At 27.6% G+C, this 19682-nt stretch overlaps 1 protein-coding gene across 1 annotated transcript in view; it reads right to left on the bottom strand.

Annotated features, from left to right (window-relative positions):
* Window positions 1-19682, bottom strand: part of LOC107450078 (cardioacceleratory peptide receptor-like) — a 97959-nt gene that overhangs the window by 7162 nt on the left and 71115 nt on the right. The window contains exons 3-7 of the mRNA XM_071181697.2: window positions 18968-19071; window positions 14786-14879; window positions 13496-13795; window positions 7717-7845; window positions 5884-6064 (exon numbers count right to left, since the gene is read on the bottom strand). Coding sequence (XP_071037798.2) covers window positions 5884-6064; window positions 7717-7845; window positions 13496-13795; window positions 14786-14879; window positions 18968-19071 — 808 coding nt within the window. The remainder of the gene's footprint in view (window positions 1-5883; window positions 6065-7716; window positions 7846-13495; window positions 13796-14785; window positions 14880-18967; window positions 19072-19682) is intronic.

Below are 19682 nucleotides of genomic sequence, written 5' to 3'. Positions count from 1 at the left end.
AAAGATAGCTATTCGAAATTAATGAATTTCGAACCTTTCATTTTCCTTTCTCGTTTATTTATATATATTTTTTTAATTCAGCTAACTGTTTTTTTTCTAATTTAATTTTTTTAAATTGAAATAAAAACTTAAAATGCTTAAAAAAATTAACAGAACATAATTAAATAAGATTAAATTTGTTATTTTTTGTTTGCAATTTTAACTCGTCTTCTATATTTTAATCTTTTTTTCCTTGTTTCGCAATTTTTTGAGATTAGGATTAAAAATGAAAAACTGCTTCTTAAAATTAGAAAGTATATTAAAAAATAATTTTCTAAACTGTTGTTATTTAGAAACAAAATAATTCTTTCATTATGCAAGATTTAATTAATTAAAAGAACTTAAAGAAAAATTTATTTATTCAAACAACTTCTTCAAGTAATATTTATATCTTGTTAAAATTCAGCCAAGCTTGATTAAGAAAATTATTTTCAAAACTTCCATTTTAATAATTCCTAAAAAAAGTCGTGGTAATGGTAAACCTTTATAAAAGCTGCAATTTTTTGTTAAAATTTTAATTTAAAAAAAAACTTCTCCCGAAAGATTGTGCATCACTGTGATATAAAATTTTTTTCCGTAAAATTATTTTTTACACAACTTATTGTATTTTCATACACAAAATCAAGATTCTTTTGCGGAAAAATTATTGATTTCTAAGTTATTAAAGCAGGGCGAGCTGTTTTTGCATTGTTTAATATGATAAGTAACTAATAAAACTAAGATATGAGGAAGGGAAGTATAAAAAGCAACTAAAGATGAAAAAAAACTCCCCTTTTAAATGTGGATTACCATCTTAAATTCTTAAGTAGTCACCAAACTTTAAAAAAAAACTATCAAAAAAGATTTAATTCTTTTAAATACTTTTGTATAGGACAAGAAATTATGAAACTTGATTATTTTGAAATCTAACAGTATTTGGACTTCATATCTTGACCATTGAAAGAAATGACTTTCATGACTAAAGACTAATTATTATTTTCACTGATTATCTTGTAGATCTAACTAAAAGCCAATCAAGCTCATGTAACAAGTTCATCTAATAATAAGTCGAAATATTAATGTGTTTAATTCGGTAACCAAACTTAATAATAATTAAATAAATTATAATAATTTAATTAAATATTTTTGTACGCAGAGATAGGTTTATCCTTTTACCCATATGGGCACCAGTGTCTTACAGATTTTTCCTGATACTCTAAATACAAGTAAAAATATATTTTGGTATTTTTTTTCTTAAAAAACAGACTAATGTTTTCTTAAAAAAATTGTTAGATTATTGGAATTCTATTTGTAGTAATATATATAGTAAAAAAAGTGATCTAATTTTTTTTCATTCATATTCAAAAATGTATTAAAAATTGTGGAAAGAAATTTCAGTGATGAATAACTGTTTTTTTAGATCTAAAAAACTGCAAATAAGTTGTAATTTGTAAAATTATTGTTTGGAAGTGAGCCCAGTTTGGAAGATTTTACTTTTAACGCAAAAGAGGACTCCCGTGTTTCATATCGTATTTCATATCCATAAATATTAAAAAACTAAATATAATATTTTAAACCTAAATTAGAGCAAAATGATTTTTTTAAAAAAAGTATGGGAAATATGTTCACGGAAAATTCTGCGTCAAAGGTATAATAAGGGACCTTTTATTTGGAACCTTATTATGAATGACTTGCTCTGTGGTTTATCAGAATTTCAAAATAGTTATAAAATTGCATTTGCTGATGATCTACTTATTATTGTTCAGTGCAAGAACTTCTTTCTCAGAATATCTTGGATTACGTTTTTGAATGGTCGAAACTTTATAAGCTGGAATTCAATCCTTTGAAATCTAAAGTTATGATGATACATAAAAAGTCGATACCGGATGGGGTTATTCAGTTGACTCTTGGGAATGAACCTATTGAAGAAGTAAAGCAGATAAAGTATTTGGGAGTTATTGTTGATAATAAACTGCAGTTTAAGCAGCACATATCTTATGTATCCAGTAAAAGTGAAAAACTTCTTATTGCTTTATTGCGAATTTCAAAAAATACTTATGGGGTTAAAACAGATGTTCTTAAATTAATATATAATCAAGGTATTGTACCACTTATTTCATATGCTTCAGGACCTTGGGGAAACTCTTTGAGAAAGAAGATAAATATTAGAATCCTTAGAAGAACTCAAAGAAGAATTCTTCTACGTATTATTCGGGGATATAGAACTGTTAGTTATGATGTGGTCTTTGTTATCGCTGGTCTTCTGCCTATTGATTTAATTATCTTAAATAATCTTGAATTAAAGGAGAAGATAAAAGACAACGATTGTCTAACCCTGGACGGGAAGCTTCCTATTTCATGTTTGCCCCACCGAGCATGCAGGAAACCTGTTATAATTATTCCTTATGTAAACAATTGATGTTTTTCAGGAATATAAAACTATCTGCTTTAAGGATGGTAGTAAGCTTGATGGAAGGGTTGGTCTTGCTTTTGTAATTTATGAAAATGGAACAGAGAAGGTTACTGCCAAGCACCGACTACATAATGAATGTACTGTTTTCCAGGCTGAACTTTTGCGTATAAACCTGGTTGTTAAGTGGATACAAAATTCTTTTAGTGAAAACCAAATTTTTAAATATCTCATTTGTACAGATTCTCTTTCTTCACTTTTTCTTTTGCGTGACACAACTTCTACTGAGAAGCTTGTGGTGGAAATTCACTCGATTTTGAACGCTCTTGAAAACGTAACTATTCATTTTTCTTACGTTCGTGGCCATAGCGGTATTTTGGGCAATGAAAGAGCAGACCAATTGGCTAGGGAAGCTACGTGTGGTGAAATAGACTTAAGGGTGTCTGTTCCAGCTTCTCACTGGAAGCGCATAGCTAGAGATAAAATCATTGCGGACTGGAATGCTGAATTTCTTGCTTCGCCTCGGTCGCTCTAGACGAAAAGGTTCTTTCCATCCATTTTTCACCGTTTGCAATGTAAATTCTTTGCAACTGATTTTAAATTGACCCAAATTTTAACAAACCATGGGAATTTTAAGAGATAATTATTTCGTTTCCATCTGCAGACCAGTGGAATTTGTGCTTGCGGTGATGCTGATGAAGATGCTGAACATATTCTTCATCACTGTAGTCTGTATACGAGTGCCCGAATGAATTTAAAGACTGATTTGAGACGTCTTTCAATTTGTTGGCCACCTGTCTTATCAGAACTGGTCAAAAGTATTGAAAGTCTTGCGGCCTTGCGGAAATTTGTTTTTAATGAAAATTTGTAAATTTTTCTCCTCTTGTTTCCTACTTACAACTGTAAGCCTCATGCTATACTTTGTGGTGCATGAGGAGTTTTAAGTCGCTTAAATAAAAAATAAAAAAAAAGGTATAATAACTTGATTTTTCGACCTCAACTCTAACAAAATGGCTTCCTCCATTAAAGTACTATTAGCTGCAGTGAAAATCTTGTGACTAGAACTCGCAACAAACCTAATGTAACTCAAGGCCCATTAAATATTAATTTAGCAAAAAGTTGTACCTAATGCATTTATGCACACCAGTCACCAAAAAGTAGGATAATTTGAAAAAAAAGACCTTATTTTAAGTTATTCAAATGCTTTTTTACATGCTAAGAGAGATTTAAAGACAATTTATTTCGGTTTCTAAAAACATTTTGTGACTTGCACTTTTACATTTAAAAAGATTTTTCCTACATAAGACACGTCTTTAAATTCATTGATTATCTCGCAAATTTTTTATTACTTTCGCTGAGATTAATGTACCTAAAACTCGAAATAAATCTAATATAAATCAAGCCCATGTAACAATTCAATAAAAATTAGTCGAATTATTGCGTCTTATCCATTTGTACCTATCGTCTTTTTAAAATGAAAGCTCTTTTTTTCCTAAACGAAGTAGAAATTATAGCGCAATTGTTTCATTATTAAGACGTATTTCGTGGCAACAAGTTAGTTTTATCTACAAAAAAAAACATACATTTTTGTGTTTTAGTCTAAAGTCAAAGTGTAGTGCTTTTTTAAAGCTAAAGTGATAGCTTACAGAATTATCCACTTAGTATAAACACATATGTATCTCCCCTTTTTACATATCGGTGTTGTTTTACATAAAGACCACGTTTTATGGTGCAGTTTCATGGTTTGAAATGCTCTACTCTGGCAAATTTATGTAAATCATATCATTAATATTGCGCGAACGTTCGCAAATGTTTCGTAACGTTCACAAATGTAAAGGTTCACGATGAAATCTTCTTAAATAGAATGGTGAATGAAAATTGAATATAGAAGAGGTTATAGAAATATAATGATAAAACAAAGTATTTTCCAAAATTAGCAAATTTACACCTAACTGCTTCTTTGTGATGTTTTCAGAAAGATAATAGACTTCTAATAGTAATCAATACACGGAAAAATCTTTTCTCTTACATGAAAAAACTTTCAATTTTTCACAAAAAACATTCCTCTGATAATTTGTAAGATTTGCCTATCATCTTAATGTTGAAGCTCTTTATGTCTGGAAAAGCTATGAAATAAAGTAATTAAAATTTGATTTTCTGAGAGCAAAAAAAAGTACATTTGTGACGTGACTATTGAAGGTGTTATTTACTTAGACATGTAGAAAGTACAAATAAATGACTTTTTTGAATCACGAACTATAAATAAAATTATTAGCACATACGAACATACGTATAATGGTACCCGCATGCATCATGTTAAGTTTTCAGATGTATTGAAACTGTTGTGTGAATTAAATAATAAAAAATATATAGTTGAAGAAATAATTATACATGGTACTAACTAGCACATTATTATTCCAATAAACTATTACTTAATTGGTAAAATGTATTCTATATCGGCTTATTAAAACTCTTATCTATAAATTTATAGATGAATTTATATAATATGATATAATTGAATTTATATAAATTTATATGATATCGTTGAACAGCCGATCTAATTCTGAGTTTACTACCATCAATCATTCATTCCGTCAATCGCTCATTTCCATAGTCTTGTAACCATTTCCATAGCCAAGGGGATCATCAACCTTGATACATCAGCCATTTAGAATATTTTACCTCAGTATAGTGGTTACTGTGATCCGGGAGCAGAACTCGTATCAACCAGCAACAGCTGAGATTCGAACCTGGGTGTCCTTATTGGAAGACGAAAGTTTCCTCCCTTGGATCACCACTGCTCTTGTATTTTTGTTAATAGTAAAATCCCCTTACCATTAATTAATGCCTTGCGTTCTCTGATAAATTCAATTTAAACTATGTTAATTGACACTCGGGAACTGAATAATATTGGTTGAGTTTAAATCCGAGTATTTTCAGAAACTTTAACTGTCGTGTAATTTAGGATATTAATTTCAGCTTTAAAAAAACTATAGATAACTTTTAAACATATGAAACATTTCTGTAATTTTACGAAGTCTCCGATACACACTACCAATCCATCATTCCTTAGGTCCTTATCTTTTGGTCTCGCGTTGACCAAGGTTGGTCTGATCAGTTTGAGATCTGACAGCTGTCTGACCTCTTTGATTGATAAATGGTTAGTTGACTGGTAATCCCCCAGCTGCTTAGTAGCGATTCCTTCATGCAGAGCAGCTTCATGATGATGGATATATACCTCCAAAATTGTAAAGCAATGTTTTTAATAATGGCAAGAAAATATTGTGAACAATGCTTTTTAAATTTCCAATTAATTTCTTAAAAAAGATATTAGATACTGAAAAAAACTGGAATGCTCACAAGTAAACGATACGGACCAAGTGTACTACCCCTGGTTTAAAATTTAAAAATAATATCGTATATGAATGAAATTGTTGATAGTTATCGATACTTGCCTGAAATTTCTGCAGATATGGGTGGAAAAGAGACAGTAGATCATCGGATTGGCTGCACTGTTTAAAGGGGCCAAGCTCTGTATGAATGTAGATACAGCTATTGATGTCTGACTATCGGAAATCTGCCCATAGACTTGAAGGAGATCATACACAAAGTATGGACTCCAACATAAAATAAACACTAAAAATAAAACAGTTGAAATGAAACTTTAAGCTCATATATTGGAAACTTACTAATTCAAATGTTATCTGTATAGTTCATTAATTCTTATAAAATATAAAATTTACAAGAGATACCGATTGTGAATAAAATAGGTAAAATAGGTATGTAAGACAATTTTACACAGATTACTTTATATATATATATATATATATATATATATATATATATATATATATATATATATATATATATATATATATATATATATATATATATATATATATATATATATATATATATATATATATATATATATATATATATATATATATATATATATTTAGTGGCTATTAGGGATTCATTGAATGAAAATCAAGGTGTAAAAATGGTTTGCGTCCATGAAAATTGATTCTGAGGAAATACGAATTGCGGAGTTTATAATGTTTCAGATTCGAATGAAAGCGTAAACGTAAAAATGTCAAGAATGCTACAAGTAGTTATTAAATTTTTGCACATAGTATTTATTCACCCAAACATATAAAAACAAAATTTATGATTGTTAATGTTAGGAAAAAACATAAAATTTGGAAATTGGGATTAGCGAGAACCTTTTTTCTATAGAAACTCCTCCTCAATCCATGCTTCCGCATCAGTAATCCCACAGTCTTCTTCACTGTAATCTTATCTTCTCTTGTCTACGCGTGGACAGCTGTTTGCTTTTACAGTGTCTTTACTTTATAATAACTGTCAGGGATAACGAATTTTCCACGTTATTTATGCATCAAAACTTAGAGATCCACAAAATGCTACAAATGGCAATCCAATCTTCATATTTGGAAAAATGGACATACATTGTTCTTCCCTTTGATCTTCAATTATTAAGTGCTTTAAAATATATATATATATATATATATATTAATATAATATAAATCCAAATGCTTCACCATATTTTTTTTCAGTTTTTTCCGGTAAAAAAATACAATTTCAGACTTAATATTTTATTTTATTTTTAGTTTCAAATTTTAAAGCTATAATTTATAATAAGAGTTCAACTTACTGATTTGACACTTGCATAATCACTGTAATTTTACACTAGTTTTAAGGACAGATTACCCTACCTACCTTAGTGACAAACTGGAATATGATGCTGTAAAACATTTAGTAGAATGCAATGTTACATTATCTTTATTGAAGATTGTTTACTTTACATTATCTCATCTTGCATTATCTCATTTTATATTATCTTACTTGAGCCAATATTCTGATTATAAAGTACAATGTTATATTGTCCTTTAATTTCAGAATAATGACTTAAATAATCTGTCCAATGTAACTTTTATACATTCCACAAATACATAAACAGATTACATCATTACTTTCCTAGTTCAAAAATCAAACGCTGTTCAGTCAACAGCAGTATTGAGCGTTTTAGAAAAGATTTTAAAAAATTTAAAAGAATAACTTTTAGCTAGAATTTCGAACAAATAATAACTAATTATTTTAATTAAATAACAGAGATTCAAATTATAATTCGAGCTTCTTTCACTACTCTTAATGCATTCGTTAGTCTAAATAAATAATTTGCAAGCAATAAGTTTGTTGAGAATAACAAGGTGTTCTGCTCAAACTTAACGCACAAACAAATAAAAAAAATTCTTAACGTATCATACCAAAAACAATAACCAAAGTCATTTTCACTGTTTTGATCTTTGCCCTGGGTATTATTCCCCTTGAGCTGGATCTCTTCCTGTCTGCTTCATTATCCGTGCTGCAAGTACTCTTACTTTTACTCACACAACCTACATAATATAGAGGAGAAAAAAATGTCAAGCTTGTTAACCCTTTGCGTACGGCTGGTACAGTAAGTGGACCAGAATGATTTCATCATGCTAAGCGCCGTAAGCAAAAGGTTAAAGCAAAATTCGACAATCACATATTTATATTTTATATTAGAATAAATTGCATTTACATAGAAGCATCATTCCTTGAAAATATAACACAATTTATGAATCAAGTATAAGAAATTTTACGTGTTACCAACAGTTTCTTAAACACTTATGTTTAATAAAATACCTAAGCGTCTAATAGAACGATGGGCATTTTTAGACAAGTTATTAATTAGGACACTAATTATGCTCTTTAGGTATTGCATTTTGTTTAATTACAGGTGATTTTTAAGAATGATATAAAAAAAGGTCACGGTATGGCTATTAGTTGAAGGCCTTGATTCCCCCGTAAATGTAAATAACATTCTGGAAAAGTAATGAATACTCTCCCATAAAGAAGATTTGTTATCTATATTACCAGCAGTATATTAAATGCGAAGATTTTAAGAAATATCGTATTGTCTAAATGTTTTCTGTTGGTTTGTTATTAAGTCTTCTATAGAGTAACTAAACAATGTGCGAAATATTGAAATGTTCATACTTTTCCGGATATCTTTAGAAATTCTATAAGAGGTCTTGGTATACTGAGTAATACATTTTGTTGACAAAAAATACATTTTGAGTACTTAATACATTTGCATTGTTTAATATATTATTGAATAACCTTTAACGTGTAGAAACCCTTTTACAAGAGATAACACGATCCCTTTTTCCCTTTGTATTTTGCAGTTAACAAGTAAATCAGCGGATTACTGGAAACGTGATATTTTTTAATGAATACATCTCACATTTCTCCAATGTTAGATGTTAAGTGCAAATGTTTATGTTTCATGCACTGTGAAAAAATTTGGTGAATAGTTGTTATCATTTTTGTTGCTGAGGTAAACTAATTTTTTTACAGTGCATGTAGTGGCATTTTTATTATTTTTTTCACTGCTATAACTTTGTTTATTTATGTATTCATTTTTTGTTTCCTGACAACACATATTTTCACGAGCATTAAAATCAATTAAAATCAATTTTTCACTGCTTTAACTTTATTTATTTATCTATTCACTTTTTGTTTCCTGACAACACATATTTTCGCGAGCATTAAAATCAATTGAATAGCTTCATTTCGAAAACTTTTCGGTTAAGAAACAAGCACAATTTTATTAGAATATTCGCACAAATTATTTCAAACAATTGCTATTTTGCTAATTTTGAGTATCTTTTATGCACGATATCTGCAGTTCTAGAATTAAGGTATCCGACTAGTTTCGACAACTTTTTTTAAAATACTAATACAAAATTAAAAAAGTAGTTTATATGTTTTATTATGTTTAAACACCTATAAGACTAGCAAGAAATTATTATTTTTCAATTTATTTCTTAATACCCATTTTTAGGTAAGAATTAGGCATTGTTTTGCATACACACTGAACACTGTGTAAAAAGTCTATAACAAAAAAACATGCATAAAAATGAAACTATACTTAGATATCGTGTTTAAGGTAGTGTAAAATGCAAAAGAAAAATTAATTTTGAAGCGAACGTATTTAAAGATTTAAAATCACTAGTCCATCCACTGATGCCACTTTGTGCAAAAACTGCTATAACTTAGTAAAGAATTAAAGTGCAAGCAAAAATAAAATATTTTTAGAACGCTACAACTGCAGGGATACTAAATTTATAAGAACCCCAATTTCGAAAATTTTATCCAAAATCATGTTATTGCACTAGATACCCTTAAAAAAGTATTTAGTTTACCTCGACACAAAAAAAATTTGTCAAATATGCACCAAATTTGTTTACAGTGTACTTCTGGAATAGTATTTTAATGTGTCTTTTAAATTCTCTTGAATGATCATATTACTAAGCAGAGTTTTGGTATTTGAAGTAAGCTTATAAGTGCTGAAAACAGCATTGTAATAAATGATAAGTTTAAATTGAATGAGTACATACTGCGTGCCTTTTATCAATGTTTGAAAAATATTATAGAAAGGTAAATTCTAGTGTAAATAGTTCTTCGTAATATATTTGTTATTTTACAGTAGCAACATGTAAAATAAATTTAAAAAACTTCGCTATCGTCGCTGCACTTAAGAGAATGATCACAGTAAAAGTTCAATGTTTGTTATGCAAGTGAATATATATATATTATAATAAAATATGTTTGCATCAGTTCACGAAAATATTTGAAAGGGTATAAAGAGCAGGCATAAACGTTGTTATAGTAAGTTATGTCATTTTATAGCAACTGCATATAAACAGAAGGAATAAACAGAAAAGAACACAATTTTAGAGACTGTGTTTTATAGTATGAAGACAATAACATATTATATTAAAAAGTGGCTAAAACTATGCAAAGAATATTTTACTATCCCAACTTATACCTATTAAAATATCAGATTATTATGAAAAAAAATACAGTTCATTTTAATCATTGCTTTTAATTCGTTTAATTATGTTCAAATAAAACAATTTTCATAAATAATCTCTTTTACAATTTTGAAAATTTCAAATATTTCTCGTTTAAATAGGTAGTCATGCGAAATTAGCAAGACTAGAGTTCGCCCCTTTTGTGATAAGAATAGCGTCTGCATTTTGTTGAAAGCAATCATAAAAATTCCTGATGTTTATATTTACATGCAAATTTGCTGGAGATAAATATTAATGGCTTGAATCTCCCCATTCTTTACTTTAAATTGCTCAATAATAAGGCAATAAAGTCTTCAAATTCATAACAAGTGAATCTAATAAAAGAGAAAAATCAATGGCTTCGCTTTCAAATATGTATTTTAAACATGTAATTATAAGTTTTCGATTCTTTCGATATAAATTTATTGTTGCCTCGGGAATGATGAACACACGAAATTAAATTTATTTATTCAACTATTGAGAACTAGTTTGAGAATTAATAATATAATTAAGAGTTTCGTTTCGCGTTTTTAAGATATTATTTCCAAAAATTGCATACGCAAGAAAATTAGATTATTTTGATTTAAAAATCACTGGAAGCAATGAGATTTTTTTTATCAGAGAAACATAATATTAAATTGAATTTTATTAATTGAAAAAATACTAAAATGATTGTGAACTATTTTTTTTTCCTTTTCCAAATTGAAAAGTTATGCAATAATATGGAATACAATACAATAATGAAAGAGGAACTTTCAGTTTTTGATGTTTTTCTGAATATCTCAAAAAATACCTTGAATGTTATTTTGTAACTTTAAAGGTCTTTAGCTTAGAGATTTCTCATATTTAGCTGTAAGGTTCTAAGCTTTCAAAGGTTTAAGAAAACGACAATAAATGACGAATTAGAAAAAGTACTTTTCAACAGCCTATGCTATAAAATCAAGCAATAAGCTTGTAACTTACATCGATTACTTTCATTTTTATCTTCAATAACTGCATTAAATTTTGTAAACTTCATTTAAATATTTACGGAGATATGAACTTTCTTATTAAAAAAACAAACAAATTTTCTTTTCTTATGTTATATAACTTTAAAATTACTCAAATTAAATAATTTTTTGAGCAATTTAAAATTAATTACAACATTATTATTTTGAAATTTGAAAAAAAAAAATTTAAAACTGCGCAAGATATAAGTATTTAAAGTGGTTCTTTCAAACTGCGCATGCGTGAAATATAGTAATTTTTTTTCTTAATTTTGTAGTGAATAGTATTGGCAACTAATGAAAAAATCTGGTTTAAATACCTTAAAAATTTAAAAAATTCCAATTCCTTTCCTAAGTAGTTTTTGTACTTTTAAAAGAAATCTTAAAATGATAAGGGGTGTGGGAATTTATTTATAGGCTATCTCAACCTATATCATCAATCAACCATCTATCAATAGGTACCTCAAGATAGAATTGAGTTAACATGTCTTATATACTAGTGATTTGGTATTTAATATTTGTTGTGGTAGTTACGCCACAGGGGCTTTCCACAATAAAATTTTTTTTGCTATCCAGTTATTATAAGATAATGTAACTTTAAACTCTTTCCATTAGTTGTCAAATGCGATTCACAACAAATTTACGATTCATACAAATTAATTATTTATGTCCATATTTCCAGAAATATTTAAGTAAATATTTAAGTTTACTGCTGAATGTTCTGGCATAGGGTGTTCAAAATTACTTGTTCTCTTTCGCAATTTATTTTCTATTGATCAAACCTTTGAAATCTTTGATGAAAAATCGCATGAACTAAACATCTCCAAAGTTACAGAATTATTTTATCATTTCAGTATTTGTTGAGAAATTTGAAAAAGAAATATCGAAACCTGAAAGTGCATATTGTAGGATAGTGTATATGCTATGAACTTAATTGAACTTAAAAACAAAAATTATTGCAGTTAATACGTGAAATGATTGCTGCACTACAACGACCGACATTTTGCAGGAATACATGTTCTTTAATAAAGAAAAATAATTGTAATAGTATTTCGCAGTACATTTTTATTATGATATACAGTTAAAACATTTTAAAAAATATTATTATTTCAAAAGTTCTAGAGATTATTTTGCATTATGCATTATTGGTACCAAAATTCAGTATTCCAATCATTGTATCATGTATACGATATTTCCATTAATTTATTTAAGTACACTTTTGCAAATTTAGCTTTTAAATAAGGAAAATTAAAATTAATTCCAAGAGCACAGTTAGATAAGTATAATTAAGCACATATTTTATTGATAGCTATAAGGGAAGTTGATACTTTTTATAAAATCTAAAGTTTTTATCGAGTAACCAGCATTTTTTAAGCATTTATAAATTGCAGAATAAGTGTATATTGAACACACTAACTCGCAGAGTCCCGCCAAAGTAAGAAAATCGATCAAATAGTAGTTCTAAGTAATTTTAATCTGTAATCTACATTTTAAAAGTTATAATGTTTTTTTTACAAACAATATTCATTCATTTTTTAATTCCCTTTCAAATACTTAAGTTGTTTTGAGATTTATTTGAGGTTATTTCACTGTGTCAAGGTTCATTTGAGGTTTATTTGAAGTTGAATTCAAAACGAAACTCAAAAGATCAACCTAACAAGATGCTAAATCAAGGTGCATATTTTAATAACACCTTACAGACCTTACAATTATTCGCATTTGAGGTTGATTGAAATCTACTTCAGAGCAACCAGCTTAGAGAAGTTGTTTTAGAGGTGTGGGTTATTTTATCTAGCCTCCAAGCAAATTATATCTGAGGTGCGAATAATTTTACCCGATTTTCAACTAAAAGTATTGCTGATTTATTTATGAGGTTGGTTTTGTGAGGTGAAAATGAGGCTTAAATTGAGGTTCATAAATGAAGTTATTTTTGGTACGAAACATAACCTCATTTTCTACTTCAAGTGTATTTTTTTACGTCTATAAAACTTTAAACAACCACCATTACACGTTATTTCCTTTCCTGTAAGGGTTTCAAATAGCTATACTGCTACCATGCTGCAACTTTTCATTTGATACAATTAATTTTTCAATTATACCATTGTAAATTAAGCTAATACCTAAACAAAAGAAAGTTAATTCCATCAGTAGAAAGGGATATTCAATGTCATACGTACTTTTCTTGCTATCAGCTACAATGGATGAAGATTTTGACAGCTTAGGATAACTCATCAATCTACTTTTTGTCCAAATGGTGTGTACAATGACAGTATAACACGCAGCTATTATCAGTGCTGGTATAAAAAAGAGACTGATAGCTACAAGACTGATGTATAATTGCCATTGCCATTGCTGGAGATCTATCCAGCATTGTGGCATACCCTTCACTTCTTCTTTGGAGCTCAGGAAAATAGATGGGATGGAGAAGATGGCTGATAGACCCCACGCCGAAGCAACTAATAATCTTGCTTTCCTCCCTAAAGGCAAACAGAAAAAATACAAAACTAGAAATATCAAGATCACAAAACAAAAGTATGCGGGAATTTTTTATAGCCCTCTATGTTACACGTAAATAAAATTGGCCGTAAGTTGCCAGAGGTTTCTTTTTTCTATCTGACAACTTAAAGCTATTATTTGGGCAATGTGAGAATGCAGAGTGTGTCAGAAATGCGTCATTTATTCTTTAATATTTTTCAATTACAGTGTTTTTAATTCTTCAGATTTGTGTAAAATCAAATGTATTTTTTAATCTACATTTTCATGTTATTCATTCACTGATCATCAACATTTTTAATGACCAGTGAAAACCTCATAGTTTTAAGGAAATAAAATATTGCGTCACTGTATCACCAAACGTATCACCACCTGTATCTGTCATGCGTTAGGATCTTTATTTCATGCAATGGACGTTATTTCATATAAATTGCCATGTACATGATGTGTAACTGCCTTATATAATGGCTATAATATCTAATGATATTACCCAGTATATAAGACAATAATAAGATAGTTGTCTTGTGATATTAAACCCAAACATCGCTGTTTCTAACCAAAGGCATTCTGCAATACTGATGGTTTATATTGTGACAAGACGTATTTTCAAGTGGATAATGCGTCCTGCCATACTACATGTATTTTTAAAATATGATGTTTGCGTTTTGGGAAAGATAATGGAAATTTCATTTTGTTGCTCGTAATTCCAATATATGCATTTCTCTAGCATTTCTCTGATAAAATTGTAAGAACTACCCGTCATCTAAATTCATATGAAACAGTCTCGGATTATTACTAAAGCTAAGAATTTGCTGTTTTACATGCCCATGTACATTGACATCTCGTAGAGGTCATGCCAAGAATTATCAAAGTTGCATTACCAGAAAAATGTGACCAAACGGTATTGAGCGATACTAAAGTGATTGGCCAATTAGTGTATAATATCAAAATGCATTTATTTATGACATACTTACAGCTGTTGGAGAAGTTCATTGGATGAGCAATGGCATCATAACGATCTACACTTAGAGCTACCAGGACATAAGTCGACGAGTACGTTACAAAAGCCTAAAAATATTAAAATTTATTTCAGCTTTAAATGTTTTCAACTTAAATTAAAGGTATAAGGTATAAATTAAAGGTATAAGGTATAAAGGGAAAAAAAAGTGTTTTTATATTATATAACACACGAATCAAAAATAATTTTTATTTTCCAAGGGTGAGACTCTGATTTTTCTTTTATCAACAAATTTTTTTTGATTTTCATGCGATAAAACCATTTGACCATTTGGTAATACAGTGCATAAGGCACATTTCTAAACTTTCTGCAGCAGGCGACTGCATCGAAATAATGCACTTAATGGGTCCATTCATACCTACATCACGATCCTTTTAATACACATCTACATACAAACATCTTAAAAATCCATGTTTAGTGCTTCATCATTATGATTGAAGACAAATCTTTTAGTTGACTTTCAAATCGTAAATAAGAACGCTAGATAATACTTATGCTATTGTATAGTAACGTAACGTCAAACATAACGCTAGATAATGCTAGTTCAGTAAAAATGTTGAATCTACAATTTTGTTTCACATAATTTTAAATTTCAAATGATGTATGTAAAAAACTACACATCAGTACTAAACTTTGAATATAATAAATCTTGAAATTGCGAATTTTGAATTGATTTAAATTAAATTAACTTAATTTTATTATGATAAAATAAATTAGTTGGTTTATATTTTACAATATAAATTAGAATTAAATAATCGATAAAATTTTTTTGATATAATTAGACTATTTAAATCTCAGATCATCGAACATGCGAGAAATTTCTATATAAAAATGAATCACAGTAATTAAAATATGGATTTGTATTCTAAAAAATATTTTATTTATTAATATATATATATATATATACACTACCGGTCAAAAGTTTGCGAAAATTTTGAAATCAACGAAAAAAAGATCCAAATTCAAATGTTCATAGAACTGCGAAAAATCATTCAAATTGCATGAAAATTTGATATGTTCTAAAGTGAACCCTCTACAGTTAGTTACATATGATCAAATTGCAATACTTTGTTTTTTGCGAACTGAATCCAGCTTTTCATCACGAATTGTTTTTATCGTGAAAAAACTTGTAAAGTTTGAACACTTGCCAAACTTGCAAAAAAAAATTTCCGAACTTTCTGCTAATAGGAAATAGTTATTTGAACCGTTATATGTAAGCCCTCAAAATTTCAGATCGATTCGATTCTTTTTGACGAAGTTATAGAAGTTTGAAAAACATGTGTACTTTTCTCGATTTTTGAGCATTCCACATATGCGGTCTTTTGGTCTATACATCTTCTACCAAAGATCTTTTTAATTTTAATGTTTTCTATATTTTCAAATAATTAATATTTATTATAAAACAAATACTCTTATTCAGTTTTGTAATTATTATTGTTTATATTTATTGTTTATATTTATTGCTTTTATATATTAGTTTTGTTGTGATATTTTTACTATACATTAAATTAAAATAAAAAGTTATAAAAATAATTACATAAATAATTCTAAAAAAATAATAGCAATAGTATAAAAAATTTTCATTTTTACTAAACTATTTTATTTACAACAGGTCAAATATTTAACATATTCTTATTCGTATCTTGTAATTAAATAAATTAACATTTAAATCTTAGATTCCTCGAACCATCCACCTTTTGCTTTTATTATAGCCTTACATATGCGTAGCTTTCGTTCTAACAAACCATTAATCACTTCAAGTGATATAGAGTTCCATTTCTGTTGTAAAATGTTCCATAACTGATTTCGATTCGAAATATCAGAGCATCGCTTGCAAGAACAAACAAATTTTCGATGAAATGTGACATCCATGAGATATTGTTTTAATTATATTCATAATAAATTCTTTGTAATAACAATAATTACAATAATGAATAAGAATATTTGTTTTATAATCAATATTAATTATTTGAAAATATAGAAAGCATTAAAATTAAAAAAATCTTTGGTAGAAGATGTATAGATCAAAAGACCGCATATGTGGAATGCTCAAAAATCGAGAAAAGTACACATGATTTTCAAAATTCTATAACTTCGTCAAAAAAAATCAAATCGATCTGAAATTTTGAGGGCTTACATAGAACGGTTCAAATAACTATTTTCTATTAACAGAAAGTACAAAAATTTCTTTTTGCAAGTTTGGCAAGTGTTTAAACTTAACAACTTTTTTCACCATAAAAACAACCCATGATGAAAAGCTGGATTCAGTTCGCAAAAAACAAAGTATTGCAATTTGATCATATGTAACTAACTGTAGAGGGTTCACTTTAGAACATACCAAATTGTCATGCAATTTGAATGATTTTTCGCAGTTCTATGAACATTTGAACTTAGATGTTTTTTTTGTAGATTTAAAAATTTTCGCAAACTTTTGACCGGTAGTGTATATATATATATATATATATATATATATATATATATATATATATATATATATATATATATATATATATATATATATATATATATATATATATATATATATATGTAATATAGAATTTCTCATGCGAGTCTTTCTATAATAACTGGTAAGCTTAAAACATATGTTTCTTATCAAGTTTAAGATGTAGAAGTCGGTCTCTCACAAAGAGCCATAAAAAGTCTCTTCAATTATCTGGCCCTTAAAGACGTAACATGACATATATATATATATAAACAAGAAAACACGAAGTAAGTTAAGAAAAACAATAAGTTTCATTTATTGCTCTTAAGCTGCTAGTAAACAGAACTCATTAGATAAGTTCAAAATGAAGAATAAAACAAAGAAAAATAAAAGACATATGAAAAAAAAGGGGGGGGGAAATAAGTAAGAAAAAAAAACAACAGTTTAAAAAAAAAAAAGAAAAAAAAAGGATGAAATTTTATTTAAAAAACCGGAAAAAGAAAGATATAATCTTTTCTTCAGCCCACACGATTATATCCGCAAAACAGAGTGCTTTCTGATATTGTATCAATAAAGCAAAAGCAAAATATATTAATACAATAGTGTGAGGAGCACTCAAAAATGTTTTTTATATAAAAATAACAACAAATAAAATAGATCACAAAAAGTAAAAATAAGTAAAAATAACATGTAAAAGCAGAAAATAAAATAAAAGAAAAAGAAAAACCATTAAAAAGGGACTATAAAGCGAGTAGCAAAATCAGATCAACTTACATGGACAGAAAAGTTTTCAAGAATTATTTAAAAGTGTTTTCGCAGAAAATTGCCAGATTACAAAATATGGAAACAAATGATGAAAGCAAAAGAGCAAATTGAGTGCAACAAGAGGGTTTTAAAGTGTCGTTCTTACTGTACTGCTGAAGTGATTTGTGATTCTGCGAAAACATTTTTAAATCATTCTTGAAACATTTTCTGTCCATGTAAGTTGATCTGGTTTTGCTACTCGCTTTATAGCCCCTTTTTAATGTTTTTTCTTTTTCTTTTATTTTATTTTCTTTTTTTGCATGTTATTTTTACTTATTTTTACTTTTTGTGATCTATTTTATTTGTTGTTATTTTTATATAAAAAAAAAATTTGAGTGCTCCTCACACTATTGTATTAATATATTTTGCTTTGGCTTTATTGATACAATATCAGAAAGCACTCTGTTTTGCGGATATAATCGTGTGAGCTGAAGAAATGATTATATCTTTCCTTTTCCGGTTTTTTAAATAAAATTTCATCCTTTCTTTTTTTCTTTTTCTCTTTAAACTGTTGTTTGTTATTTTTTTTACTTATTTTCCCCCCCTTTTTTTTATATGTCTTTTATTTTTCTTTGTTTTATTCTTCATTTTGAACTTATATATATATATATATATATATATATATATATATATATATATATATATATATATATATATATATATATATATATATATATATATATATATATATATATATATATATATATATATATATATATATATATATATATATATACCCTTTTTTACAATTAAATATAATGAAAATAATTTTTAAAAAAAATATATTTAAAAATAAAACATATAATTGCTTTTTTTCTTCTTAGAATCTATCATAGGATATTGAACAAGAAGAACATTTCTCTCGTAAAATAAAATAAAAAGTTTACAAACCTGTAAATATTTAATGACTTTGCACGCAACATTATTAGCATAAAACGCTACAGTTGTCCTCCAAATAATATCTGTCAAAACGTTAATGACACCAACTGTTAAATCTGTAAAGTAAATAAAAATCAGTGGACTTTAAATTTTTCTTATCAAATATAAATATATTTTTTTAAATACAGAACTAACCATTTAAAGCTGTTAACTAAGATGATTTCATCAGATTACTTTTTACGGGTTGATTAATTTTGCTTGTTTTAAACAATTCATATAATACAAGAATTTTCAGTAGATTTAAAATATCAAATATGCTAGCTTTTTAAATTAGATTAGATCAAATCAGAAAAGAAAACTATTGATAATGTAGTTTTTTTATCTTACGTTGGCTTTTGTATCGTACCATATTAGATACTTATTTAAAATAATTAGAGAGAACGTTCTTCTCTAACCTAAATTTTTCATTCTGTTCTTCAGAAGAATTCCTTATTTGAGAATTAGGTCATTGCAGAGTTAAAAATATTTTTCTTAGATTTTATCGTATTCAAAATTTAAATTCCATCTGATATAAGAAAAAAAGTTCGAATATATGATATTGTTAAAATATATCTTGATAAACTTCACAGAATACTCAACATTTGCATGGTAAATGTAAATTACGGTTACATTGAAAAAAATAAAAATCTATCTTTGAAATGAGTCCCGCAGTGGACTGATCCAGCAT

This window comes from Parasteatoda tepidariorum, chromosome 3 (assembly GCF_982258835.1).
Source record: "Parasteatoda tepidariorum strain Cologne lab strain chromosome 3, Ptep-v5.0, whole genome shotgun sequence".
NCBI classification, from domain to species: Eukaryota; Metazoa; Arthropoda; class Arachnida; order Araneae; family Theridiidae; genus Parasteatoda; species Parasteatoda tepidariorum.
Note: the sequence above shows the minus strand (reverse complement) of the source record. Positions and strands in the feature narration are given on the sequence as shown.